Source organism: Azolla caroliniana, unplaced genomic scaffold (assembly GCF_043228905.1).
Source record: "Azolla caroliniana isolate FFs.n. ecotype wild unplaced genomic scaffold, voAzoCaro1.0.p SCAF_13, whole genome shotgun sequence".
Lineage (NCBI taxonomy): Eukaryota > Viridiplantae > Streptophyta > Polypodiopsida > Salviniales > Salviniaceae > Azolla > Azolla caroliniana.
The window spans coordinates 14,354,950-14,368,791 of NW_028230448.1; the positions used below are offsets into that span (position 1 = coordinate 14,354,950).

The 13,842-nt window shown below is 36.2% G+C and overlaps 1 protein-coding gene across 2 annotated transcripts; it reads right to left on the minus strand.

Moving 5' to 3' along the window:
• Nucleotides 1-1,123: 1,123 nt before the first annotated feature.
• LOC147856256 (sphingosine kinase 1-like) lies at nucleotides 1,124-9,431 on the minus strand. 2 transcript variants are annotated; one of them, XM_087329318.1, is made up of 10 exons: nucleotides 8,938-9,431; nucleotides 7,366-7,488; nucleotides 4,673-4,773; nucleotides 4,020-4,092; nucleotides 3,817-3,903; nucleotides 3,639-3,716; nucleotides 3,478-3,548; nucleotides 1,889-2,197; nucleotides 1,690-1,812; nucleotides 1,124-1,430 (listed from the first exon to the last, which is right to left on the minus strand). In XM_087329318.1, exons 1-10 carry the CDS (start codon nucleotides 9,365-9,367, stop codon nucleotides 1,203-1,205), a joined length of 1,623 nt encoding a protein of 540 aa, XP_087185444.1. In that variant the 5' UTR covers nucleotides 9,368-9,431; the 3' UTR covers nucleotides 1,124-1,202. The 2 variants fall into 2 exon arrangements, with proteins under 2 accessions (XP_087185444.1, XP_087185446.1); XM_087329320.1 differs by lacking the exons at nucleotides 7,366-7,488; nucleotides 8,938-9,431 and adding an exon at nucleotides 5,023-5,552.
• Between the last annotated feature and the right edge of the window lie 4,411 nt (nucleotides 9,432-13,842).

Here is a 13,842-nt window from a genome sequence, read left to right on the forward strand (position 1 = left end):
AAGAAGAAGAGGAAGTAAATTGGAACTCTCACGAAGAAGAACCCTAAATACTCACGAAGAAGAGGGAAAATACAACTCTAAAACCTCAAGCACATTGAGAAAAAGAGCTAAGAAATGAAGAAGCAAACCCTTAATTGTCCACCCCAAACCTCAAAATAGGAGACCTCAAGTTGACCACTAACACAAACAAAAATGCAAGTGAGAGGGTTGAAGCTTCTGGTGTAGGCAAGAGTACCTTTGACAACTACAACGCCTCAAATCGGAATAGTGTTCTCTAGCCACTCCATCCTCCCTTTAAATGATTGATGTGCGAGCTTGCCGAACCTCTCCTTGACTCTACCAACATGTAATGGCACTCACTAAAGAATTGGTCTCTAGGTCACTTAAGAAGAAGAAGAAGAAGAACTCGGAAGTCTAATATTCCCACAAAGAGGAAAATAAAACCGTAAGTTCTCAAATACCTTGAGGAGAAAAAGAAAAAGAAAAGCATCACAAAACCCTAAAGTTCGATGAAGAAGAAAAGCACCACAAAACCCTGAAGTTCGAAGAAGTGAAAGAATATTAGAAGAGGAAGCAAAAACCACAATGGTACGCTCCAAGATACAAAATGGGCAACATCTCAAACCACAAAAATTGGCAACCCAAAATAAGCCCTCTTCTCTTCGTTATATATAAAAAGAGGCACCTAATTTCGCATTAAATGCACTTATTCCTATTTTTCTTCAGAAAAGAAAAAGGAATAAATAATCCTTACTTCATGCCGTGCGACAAAAGAATCAAACTTTGCATCCCCCTCGAGCCTAATGAATAGCTCTAGCCACTAAAGATTCACTTTGATTATATATATCGTTTTTTATATATACATATCTTTTTATGATTGTGATCGGGCCTTCCCTTTTTCCCTTTTCTACCTTTACCCATGCCACATCACGACAACATAGCATCTAGATTGATTATATTATATTTTTGAATAGTTGTCCCGAGTCCAATTGCACAAATATCAAGCTCTCCCTGATATTAAGATTGAGTTCAAACTAATATTTCATTGCTTTTAAGGCATCTAGTCCATTGTAAGTAGAGCCAACTTAGTTACTTCCCAAAGAAAAAAGAATTCATACATATCAGTAGAGCAAAATCCTCTTTGCATTATGTTGAAGCACATGAAAGACTACAATAAATGAATAAATAAAATCCCACCATTATTATACATACAAATCCCTAGGGATTGTCGACTTCGGTTGAGGACAAAAAATTGTAGCAAGACCTTTTTCTACAGTCACCTCAACAAACGGTCCGTATGACATAAGATCTTTGCTTCCATCTCCATATGCTCCATTCCCCCGGGCTAATACTTCCCCATCCACATTGATGTATCCTCCTTGTACTCTAGAATTAATTCGTCCACCCGGGGACAAACGGAATGCCTTTACCTGAATGTAGCCGACATCTCAATTCAGTAGCAAAAGGAATATTCGATTTTGCATATGCAGGAAACAGATTTGGACACATTCTAATGACAGCATACGATTGGAAAAAGACCAAATTTATCCAAGCTACAACTCCATTGGGAGAGGGGGATTGAAAGGATGCATCATACACCCAATTTATTTCATAGGACCCAACACTTATCAGCAAATAACAAACTAAAACCATGAAATGATATATATATATATATAGTAGACAACAAACCTTCAAATACTCCACATATTTTGAGTTTACATGGCCTCCTTCGCTTATTTTGAGAAACAAAGACAACAGTTTTGCCCGAGGGCAATCCTTAACAATGAGCAAATCAAGGAAGCCATCTGCAAACTGCAAGAAGAAAGGGAATTTTTTATAAGGAGGCAGCACAAAAGGTAAGAAACGATTAAAAGAGCAAATTAATTACTTGTGCTGATGGAGCTGCAAGAACATCCTCTGCAGCCCAAGGAACATTTAGAAGCCACACTAGTATAAAATCTCCTTGGATTGATCTCCACATCGTATCTTTAGGGAGAGGGGCAGGTCCTCTGTAACCAACGTTCTCCTTAATTCCAGAACCACCATTAATGTTGGACATAGAAGAAGCAATGTTTTCTGTGACCAGTAACTCTGCACAATCGTTGTTAATAGATTCCCCTGATTCTTCATATCCAGCAGCAGGAATATAAGCTAAAGTGCCAGAATACTTCCGAAGTTGTAGAATCCGAATGAAAGCCTGAAACCAATAAAGATCTAGAGAGGGTTTTAAAAATAAAAAAGATTGCTGAATAATAATGGAGGAATACAAGAAAGTTTCGAAATGGTATCAAACCAAAGACATCATAGTGAAAATTGTATCTAAACCTGCCAAATGGGATACAAAAGTGTTCTAAATAGAATGAGGAAAAAGGGATCGTTGCCGAAAAGAGAATGAAGAGTTACACATCATCTATTCTTTGTGCAAGATTCGATGACAGCACAGTCAACTGCTGCACCTCAACACATTTCGGGGAGAACCAGCTAGCTCTGGGTTCGAGTGGCATTTCACCCCTAACCACAACTCATCCGCTGATTTTTCAACATCAGCCGGTTCGGACCTCCACTTAGCTTCACCCAAGCTTCATCATGGTCATGGGTAGATCACCCAGGTTCGGGTTTATAAGCAGTGACAAACGCCCCAGTAAGACTCGCTTTCGCTATGCCTATGGGGTTACCCCCTTAACCGGGCCACTGCCTACAAGTCGCCGGCTCATTCTTCAACAGGCATACGGTCAGAGATTTGATTCTCCTCCCACTGCTTGGGAGCTCCCGGTTTCATGCTCTGTTTCACTCCCCAAACCTCAAGGTTTGGAAAAGAGAGGCTGATATTTGGAAAAGCTTGAGGGTTGAGGGTTTAGGGTAGTTACTGGAAAATCCTTTTTTTCTATGGGAGATAATCTCCTAGAAGTATCCATAGCAAGATTTCTAATTTGATATGGAATGCTTGTTTACGAAATAGGTACAGTTACATGATGGATGAATAATTAAGTGTTATGAGGGCAACACAGTCCACACTCTCATTGAAGGACGTTTTCTTACTAAACTGAGGCACACTAGATACATTACTACCATTTCCAGATTTCTTATAGGCTATCTACCACCATAGTTTGTATCAATTTTATGATGCATATCAAATACTTGTTCCCTCAGCATTGACAGAGCAGGTATCCAGATTCACAGCTATATGGACTAACACAGTTCTCTGTCCACTCACTATGGATGCATCTGCTGTTTTTTCAGGAGAAACCATTTCCTCCATGTTTGGGCTCTCTTCTCTTTGCTACAAATTCTAGGCGGGCTTTACCCAGTAGCATGCCACATCATCATTATGTCCCTTGGCTGCTTGCACATACTATTCTATCCACTAGATAGTGTATTTTGATGCATGCCATGGTCAGGAGGAGAGAGAAAGAAAATTTAACTACAAAGTAAGGATGCTGCACGATTTAAAAAAGAAAGAAAACAGATTGAACTTACATAAATGTCTATTCGTAGAGAACCTAGGCCTCGCAACTTCTCAGATTCAATATCAATATCTGCTATAATACCTGTGCAGCATTTGTTTAAAAGGTATTAGACATACCACCATTTGAAATGATCAGAAAACAAACAAGTAAATATGTGGCAAAAATACAGACCCCAAGTGAGCAAGAGAAGACTGTGTAAACGGGTTCTCCCTTGTGAAATAGTTGAGACATCCAACCTTTGCTTATAGCCTAAACATAATATCAAGAAAAATGAAATGAAAATTTGATTCCTCAAAGCAATAACAAAAAACAAATAGGGAGACCAGGATAAAAGAAGCAACAATGTGACCTTGAATGATTGCAAATGTCGCATTCTCCACATTGCATGTTTCATTAACATTATGCAATAACGACTTTGCCATTCCATTTCCAGTGCCTGCAATCCACACAAAACGTGAAAAAATTTGCATTATCAAAAACACATGGAGAAGCCAAGTACACATTTTTGAGATCTTACAAGCTTGATGGCTCCTTCACATGCAGAAAACTCACCAGCTGGTATAACACCCAACGGAATCTTGATTGCATTCTCCCAATCCTCCCGTTCCAGTAGTCCATTTAAAACCTGCACAATTGAAGTCCTTGAACTAGTTCATTCATATTGACTCTGGTCTGCCTAGCACATTTGTAGGCAAGCTTATATTCTTCCATCATCCTACATAATTGTTAAACTAATTTGTTTCCTTCTGTCCTTTTCGAGGCGAAAGGGGGTGGCAAATATAAACTCATGCCTCAGATTGTTTCACAATGTAAATATCAACATGGGGAAAACATAAAAAGACATCCTAGTGGCTTGGATATATGGATTCTGGTCTGCCTAGCACATTTGTAGGCAAGCTTATGTTCTTCCATCACCCTACATAATTCTTAAAACTAATTTGTTTCCCTCTGTCCTTTTCAGGGAGGAAGGGAGTGGCAAATATAAACTTCACGCCTCAGAGATTGTTCACAATCTAAATATCAACATGGGGAAAAAATGGAAGGCATCCCGGTGGCTTGGAAATATGGAACACATGTACTTTTGTCACAGTTATTCAACATGGATCATGTTGATCGAAAATCTATTGATTTGTTAAGGATTCCAAACATGAAAAGCTATATGTATGAAATTTAAATTAGAAAAGAGCTCATTAACAGGAAATTACCTCTAATAGGATACCATCTCCACTAACACAAACAATGCCATCATAGCCAGAAAGATCAATAGTCTTTGCCATCTCTTTGGCATGCTGTTGAAATTGTGTCTCTGCCATGGAAACATGTAATCCTCAACAACATAGTTTCCTATTTTATAAATATAAAAATAAGAAGTGAGATTAATATTTGGAAAGGGCATTCAATCTAATGGTTTAAATGCACATGGAGTGAAATACAGAATAAAGCAACAGGTCACAAAACACAAAAGAAGAAAATATTTAGGATCTAGGCCATCAGTCACAAACGCAATATATATCTCTTCCAGCAATGGACATTAACATGAACCTTTTATCCTTACCACCATGGTCATCCCATATCCCCACCATCCCATCCAGGGCCACAGCAGCATGCCTAGTCTCCGTCAATAGACATAAGCAACTTGACAATCTACCAACCACAGGAAGTATCACTTCTAAGTGTCATACTGCCTCAATTAATATAAAAAATCTCATGCTTCTGTCTACAGCATGAGAAAGTTTCGCATTGTACTAATTAGAAACGATGGAGAGAAAATTCTTTGCACAAAGTTACGGTGTCTGCTAGTTGTGACAAATAGTGTCATGATGATAATCTGTCTGCATTGCCTCCATGTTCTAGAGGATCTTGCTATTGAATAGTCATTGATGATTACTTTATCCCACAATGGCCAACCACCTTGGATGATTTTACCAAGATTGTTGACTTGTCAACAAAGTCTAAAGAAGTTAAAGCCTCTTGATTTGGGTCACTTCGATGCAAAGTACAGGCCAGTGCAAGAAACACCACAATCAAGGCAGGGGTCATGCCTTCTGGAGGTGCTGTAAGGAAACTGCGTCCTTGGACAAGATTGGCGCAATGATAGCCAGTGTATAATTGCACCTAGCATCCAAATGTTTTTTTTCCATAACGTGAAGGAATCAAGCAAGAATTAATATTGAGAGGTCTGACAACAGAGCAAAGCCCATGCGCGGTACCTCACCTCCCAACTCTGACTAATGTACGAGGCCCTCAAGGCCACAAGAAAAAGAGAACCCCATTTGACACCCAAAACAAACTGGCTGGCCAATTTATTAATACACCCACAACCATAAACCCTAAACCTATACGTAGACCCAAACAAACAACACAGGGTAGTGGCTGAAAGCGCTGATAAAGATCTCGCAGCCATTTGGCAAGCTAAGAGAAGCATAATGGTGGCACAACGGCAACCACCAGTTTTGGCTGCCAAATCCATAGTCAGATTCACCATGATATTAAAGGTAGGGAATAAAACTCAAAATGGTCCTCACATACATCCAAGCATACAAACCAACGGGACAACAATAACTGAACATCAACATATGACATGCCTATGGAAGGTCCCAGAGATCCAGACAAAAATTCAAGGGTGGTTTGAAGGTAATACACGATTCTAGCTCCCCAAAAACACCAGAATAGTACACAAAAAGGACCACGTGTCCCTCACACAGGCTGTAAATGAAACGAGGTCTAAAATAAAGCAATAAAATCATGCTAAAAGTAGCACCTAAGCAAAGGGTAATCCTAATAAGAAAAATCGTCACAGTGGGTTGTGAAAATATCTAATCATCCACACAGTCAAGCCTGAGAGTTCACCCTGAACATATTTCTAATTTCCTCATCAAACCCTTTCATATGACAAAGCATGTTCAAGTAGGAGACATTGTCACACTCCAGAATTCGGTGACGCATCAAGTAATGTTCAATGAAGGCATAAACAAGATACTGCGAACACTATTGTTCAGCAAAGCACTCATACCAAACTCCTCAAAGATCAGGCTGCTATATAAAACAGACTCTTGCAGTACCATATATTATATTATTCCCAATGGGATCTACCAAAAACCCTATCTTCAGAGTTGGAATACGTAGAGATAGAAATGTGTTTATAGAAAAAAACGGAAGGAATCTGACTTTGGGTCATGTATCAACTGATCAGCATGTTTTTAGAAAAGGATTTGCCCGAGTATGGTTCGCAGAGCTGCAATCCAAGCTTGGAATGATCAACTGATATTCCAATCTTGAGTTCTCTCACGACTCATGTGATTGGAGTTCTGCCTACCAATGTTGCTTCTAAGCCCTATCTGCACTAGGGTGACTGTATTTAATAGATAGTTGTAAGCCTCAAGTCATTACAGGTACCTCATGAGGTTTCTCAACCATTTTTGGAACATTCTAAATTAGGGGGAGCATTTTTAACGTCAGTCTCATTTGTTTTCTCTCAATTTGTTAAATTTTTCTCTAGTTATTCAAATATTCTGCCAAATACACTTTTGACAGTTTATAAAAGACAGCATACAAACCAGACCAAAGAAAGGTCGTCATTAATGCTGTTCTGAATCTCTACCTCATGAACCCAAGAAACTAGACTATTTTTTCACAACAGCACATTATCATCTAAGATCAACATGCCTAAGAAGGAATCTGCCATTGAGAGGACCACAAGGTGAGATCTGTATGACTGTAGGTTGTTGGATTATGTCACATTACAGTTTTCTTGGTGTCTATAAATCATAAACCAAATAATTAGCTTAATAAAATCATAAAGGTTACGAGTAGATTTACTAGTGCTTAAACTAGGGACATATATGAAGCATAAATGTGTTCCGTATTCTTTCAAAGAATTTCACATGAGTGTGAGAACCTTCCAAAGCATACTCGATTCCAGCAGCAGAGAAAAGCGGCACTACCCTCTGTTGGAAAATTTTCTTCGCGAGCTTTTTGCCTCCAAAAGGATTCAGAAAAACCAAGAGTCGTTTAGGCCGCTCTGCACAAAGTGAAAGCAAAGAAATAAATTCATGCATATATTATTGTATTCATACATATGCAAATATGAAGGCGAGTCGCACATGGAAAATCAATGACACAAATTTAGATGAAGTTTATAGTGTCGATATTCAGATGTATGTATATTGGCATGAATGTATACTCACAATCTATTCACATAGCCAAGGACTTTTGTATGGAATAGATGTAGGTACACAATCTATTCATTACCCAGGAGCGTATTTATGGAGTAGAGATGTGTAGTTCCAGTAGCCCAATGCATCACTCAAAACGTAGAGTGATACAAGCAGGACAATCAAACAATAGTTACACAATGCGAAAGCCTCACAATGGTAGAAAAACTTCTAAATATACAATTTCCATACTCAATGCCCAATCTGGCAGGGTTAAATTATCCACAACAGAAAATGACACCCAACCAGACACTGTCCTACAATCTCACTTGGTAGCTTATCCAAATCCTTGTGCTGAAATATAAAAGATATCGAAGGTTCGCCTCATTCATGAAGAGCAGCACATGAATAGTCGGGATAGTGAAAACCATACCACAAGGTATGGATAACAAGAGAGACAATGCAAAGTGTGAAAAGTGGCTTGTTGGACAATCTATTCATTATCCAAGTGCATTTTGTGTCGGATAAATGTTTATATGCAATTGCTCAAATTCACAAGTGAGTTTTTGTCCACTCAATACAGAAGGCATTTCTATTAACAGATGTATCCAAGGAATCTAATAGAATCTATACATTGCTCAATGCATTCTTATTGAATAGATGCATTGTTAACAGAAGGTATGAATGAAAAAAGAGACAATATAAAGTGTTAAGAATGGCAGCCTTGTAGGATAATCTATTCAAGTGCATTTGTATTGAATAGATTTTTGGATATCAAATGAGTCAAGGAAGATTCTCCGACGGTCCCCTAGGTCACAATCAGTCTCCTGCGGATTTTAAAAAGATATCTATCAATTTAAGAACTCGTAGTACTTTCAAATTCATGATCATTTTTCAGGCTGAGCACAGCATCGTTGTGATGGCATATCTGGCAGCTCTCTACTCAGTACTATGCATGGTTCTTTGGTAACTTTTAATTTGATAGAGAGTCGATATACATTATCAATCTATTGAATGCCCAAGTGCATTTGCATAGAGTGAATAATATATAATATATTCAATACCCAAGTGCATACATATATAGATACATACATACATACATATATATATATATATATATACACATGGAAGAATCAAACTTGGGAATTGCCCAAACAGCAGGTGTTTCATGCAACAGATATAAAATCAGTCAGGGGACCAGAAGGTATGAATAATGATGGAAAAGGTGTACACAAATGCATATAAACTATTAGAATCTCATTTAGATAATACCCCAAGTATCCTCTAAATGCAATAGATGGATAACCAAGGGTTACCTGAAGGTATAAATGACAAAATAGACTGATGCCAAGCGTGGATGGAGTTTGGAGAATTAGCTTGTAAGTCAAACTCCCTGTAAACTCTCTTCTCCTCCTGTCGTCCCCCAAGGCAGCCGCAGAGAGTAGAATTCTCATTCTTCCTCTCTATTTGGAATGAAAAAATAGTAAGTGAAGACAGGCCCAAGCTGAGTCCAAGGATATCAGAAGGAAGGAAAAGGCTATTAATTCCATCTAAAGAAGAAGAAGAATTAGGATAAGAAGAGCAAGAAGAGCAAGAGGAAGAGCATGAAGAGCAAGAGATATAAGAAGGGGAGGAGGAGGAACTGAACCATTGCAAGAGTCCACTTTGATCTAGAATGGCTCTTACTGATTTCCCATTGATCTCTAGATCCTCACTCATCAGAACAGTGTTAGACAAACGATCCATGGCACCCTAATTCCCTCTCTGCCCCAACTCTTCAACCACACGGCTTTAGTTTTTTCTTCTCCCTGCTAGATGTGATGGAGCCAGGGCAGCCCTATCTTTCTTCCTTCTCTTCCTCCTCTTGCTCCTGCTCCTGCTCCTCCTCCTTCTGTCTATCTGTCTGTCTGTCTTGTCTAGCTGTCTTGTCTATCTCTGTTTTGTTTCAATGCTCTGTTTTGTTCTTCTTCTTCTTCTTCTTCTTCTTTCCAAAAACAATCCTCTGTTTCTTTTGATACTCTATTTCTTCTTCTTTTTCTGTTTTTTGCTTTTTTTTCATTTTCCAAATACATAGATACATATGAACATACTCTGTTTTCTTTCAATGCTCTCTGTTTTCTTTCAGTTTCAATATGCTCTGTTTCAAAACATCCTTTTATTTTAACCCATGTTGGAGGCCTTTAAAACAATGGCCAAATAGAACATGGGAAACCACATGCCACCAACATAGGGAAGAAGAACATGGCCATGCCTACTATACATACATATATCATTCAACCAAACATGCACACATAAAATTTATTCCTTTCCAAAGAGGTCTAGCTACCGATAGATAACTCATCGACCAATTCGACATTGCAGCTTGGCAAAACGTCGCTTGAACAAACATCGGCTTCTTTTAAGCGCATGATACTTAACAACAAATTTTTGTCCCTTGGTTGACCTCCTAGATCATTGTGATAAGAGTAGCCCATAAACGACTACGACTGAGCACATCCAATTCTTTCCAAAAAAAGGATATTCTTTGTCTTCTTGTCTTTCTTCTTTTAGTGTCACCTTCGTGACATTGGAAGTGATGTAATTAATGCCATATTGTTTGGAAATAGTGAATAATAGTTTCCTCCTAGGTTTTCTATTCCCAATCAAAGCCTTAAAGCTCGGGTCGGATACATAGCCCTAATGAACGATGACTAAGCACGTATCTAAAAGAAGTTATCGTCTTCTTATCTTTCTTCTCTTTTTGCCTTGCCTTCGTGACATTGGAAATGTTGTAATGCAAAATTGTTGGTAAAGAATTATCCCTTTTTGCATTGGAAACAAAGCCCCTTTAACATGACACATGATAATAATGTTGGAAAACCAAATCCTTATAGGGTGACCAGGGCAGGAATTTGACGGGTGTCATGCCCGTCAAAGGCCATTTTGCCCGTCAAAAACATACACCTACTAAAAATGTCCGTCAAGTGACATATAAAGTATAAAATTTTCCTTTTCATGTGAAAGGCCCCTTAAAATTATACATGTCAAATGACATGCTAAAATTTTATTTTCTATGTCATTATTCATATATATTATATATATATACCACATATTGTCATATAAAATTTAAATATATGTACTATCATACTATCATCTATGTAGTATCAAGATTCAATTTGACTATATAGTATGAAGTGTGTAATATACTAAATTCTAATATATATATATATATATATAACACGCTTAAAATAATATCATATAAATTGTAATGATGAATCCTCAAATCAATTTAAATTTTAAACAATAACCTTGGTGCTTTATTAAATACTCTAAAAAATACTAGAGTGTAGACTAGTCACTCTAGGTTTGATTTTAAGTTTTCTTAAAGTAAATGTTTTACTAACCTACTTTTTTATACATACTTATTACTTATTACTTAATACTTAATACTTATTACTGTGCTTTATTAAAAAATTAGGGTTAGTAATAACTTTTTAGTATAGGAAAAAGGTGAGTACTTACTACTTACTACTTACTGTTAGGTAACAAGTTATTTTTCAACTTAAAAATGATTGATTTTATGTAGCCTTTTGTGCAGCAGGAATAGAACAAAGAAAGACATCCTTCAACCTTCAACATTTTTTAACTACAGTTTAAAAATGTAAGTTACCATGATCATCTATCATATTATGTTCATTTAGCAAGTTATTATATTGTTTTTGTATTACCTTAATACCTCTAAAAATAAACTAAAAGTATTTCATTTCAATAAGGTTTGATTTTAAGTTTTTTTAAACTAAATGTTTTACTAACCTATTGTTTTATACATACTTATTACGTTTTACTATTCTTTATTAAAAAATTAGGGTTAATAATAACTTATTAGTATAGGAAAAGGTGAGTACTTACTATTAGGTAGCAAGCTATTGTTCCAATTAAAAATTATTGATTCTATGTAGCCTTTTTGTGCAGTGGGAATAGAACAAAAACAGCCTTCAACCTTCAACATTTTTTAACTACATTTTAAAAATGTAAGTTACCATGAATATCTATCATATTATGTTCATTTAACAAGTTATTATACAATATTGTTTTTGTATTACTTTAATACCTAAACAATAACTTCAATGTCTCTATTATAGTGAAATGAAATACTTTTAGTACATTTTTAGATGTCTATTATTTAAATAATTTCAGGGGGAAAACAAAGAACCAAGCACAACAACATTCTATTAAGACTATGTTTTGCAAGGCAACACATGTTAATGATGCTCCAAATAATGAGCACGAGGTGGTTACAAACACAAATGAGTCGAGATCTTCTTATAACAAACAAAAAAGAAAGTGGAGAAACCAATGGACTTTGCTTCACCCATGGGCATATGTGACAAAGTCCCTATTAGGTGATGATATAATCAAATGCATGTGGTGTGAAGATGCAAGAAAGAACAATGTATTTGCGGATGGTGGATCTCAAAGCATGCAAATGTCTTCATTGAATGAACATGCAAAGTCATCCGATCATGTGATAGCAAGTGCCATGTATAATGCAAAAAGACAAAAGGAAAATGCAAATGTGAAAGGCCCAATGGATGACAAAATTTCAGAAATCGTGCATTTAGAATATGAGAGGATACTTTTATGCATGAAGTTGGTTCATTTTCATGCTTGCAATGATATTCCATTAGAGAAATATGTAAAACAATGTATGTTACAAAGAGAACTTGGTACTCCAAACGCCCCTGCCTCAAAAGAATATGGTGCTTATGCTAATGCTAAATCTGCAAGAGAATTCTTAATGGCCATTAAGAACCACACAAGGAAACTCTTGTATGATGAAATTCGTGGAAGTCCATTTGGGCTTTAAGAAATATATGATGATTAAGTATTCGATTTGTATGATTATTTGTTTGAAGCTTATTGTATCCACTTTGCAAGAATGAATTATGATTATGGATACATATATAGTTTGTACTTTGGCTTAAAAAACATTAACACTTTTTTGGTAAAAAAAAAACATTAACACGATATTTATTTTCTGTATTTCATTATCTTTGCGAGGTAGTTGTGTCTATTTGTGTACCTTCTATAGTAATAAAATGTATAATAATGAAGCATCATATAGAGCTTTTCATTATAAGAAATTTGTATGTCAAATGACATGTTAATTTTTGCACTCTTACGTCATATGACATACATCTTTAAAAAATGCCCGTCAAAAAACTTTAAGACTAACCCGTCAAATTCAGGCCCTGAGGGTGACCATGAACAATCCTCAATGCTCACATAAAAGTTCTAGAAAACATGTTATAAATAATAAAGTGTTCTTTTGTGGCATGACTTTTGCATGACATGTGCTTTAACATCTAATGTCTTCTCAAATGTTTAATTATGGTAAGATGACAACCAATGCTATGTAAAAGCAATGAGAAGTGAAGGTTACGAAAAGAAACCGCAACACATATGTAATGCCTTCTTAAATATTGAAATATGGTAAGACAAACAATCAACCGATATAAAAGCAATGTGAAAATTACGAAAAGAAACTAAAGTAAATCAAGTTTGCCTATTAATAAACTAAAACTAATGAAGAAAATGTCAATAAGTTGCCTATCAATAACTACAATTAAAAAATACCTTAGTAAATTGCCCTTGCATAATTAGATATGCATGCATGTACTTCGAGTTTTAAACCTTTTGTTATTCCAATCACATAAAAATCCAAGACTCACTAACAATTTGATATGAAAATTAGAAACTGCACACAGACGTATATATAAACACCCAACATTGTTGTATATTAATCAAACTATGAGTTGTGTAGATCCTTCCAACTACTCTCAAGTCGTAATGGATGATTCTCTCCAATACAACATTAATTGTTTTCACAAGTGTGGGCATGTACAAGATTGTTACAATGACTATTAAAACAAGAGTGATGCTCAAGAAGCCCATTGTTTCGAAATTCCTTGCTAAACCAATAATTCTTACTAAAAAGATAGATAACCATTTTTACTTGTCAATAAGCAACTTGATATGAAATTTTAAAACTACACACAAGACATATGTATAAACACCCAAAATTGTTGTATACTAATCAAACTATGAGTTGTGTAGATCCTTCCAACTACTCTCAAATCATAATGGATTATTCCCTCTAATACAACATTCATTGTTTTCACAAGTGTGGGAGTGTACAAGATTGTTACAATGTTTATTAAAACATGAGCAATGCTCAAGAA

What these genes read in the sequence shown, in the direction of transcription:
- LOC147856256 (XM_087329318.1), bottom strand. Translation starts at nt 9,367, where the DNA reads ATGGATCGTTTGTCTAACACTGTTCTGATGAGTGAGGATCTAGAGATC. An exon ending in AATCGAGTATGCTTTGGAAG is followed by an intron (nt 4,774 to 7,365) that starts GTTCTCACACTC and finishes TTTCCATGGCAG; the next exon opens with AGACACAATTTCAACAGCAT. An exon ending in CTCTACGAATAGACATTTAT is followed by an intron (nt 2,198 to 3,477) that starts GTAAGTTCAATC and finishes TATTGGTTTCAG; the next exon opens with GCTTTCATTCGGATTCTACA.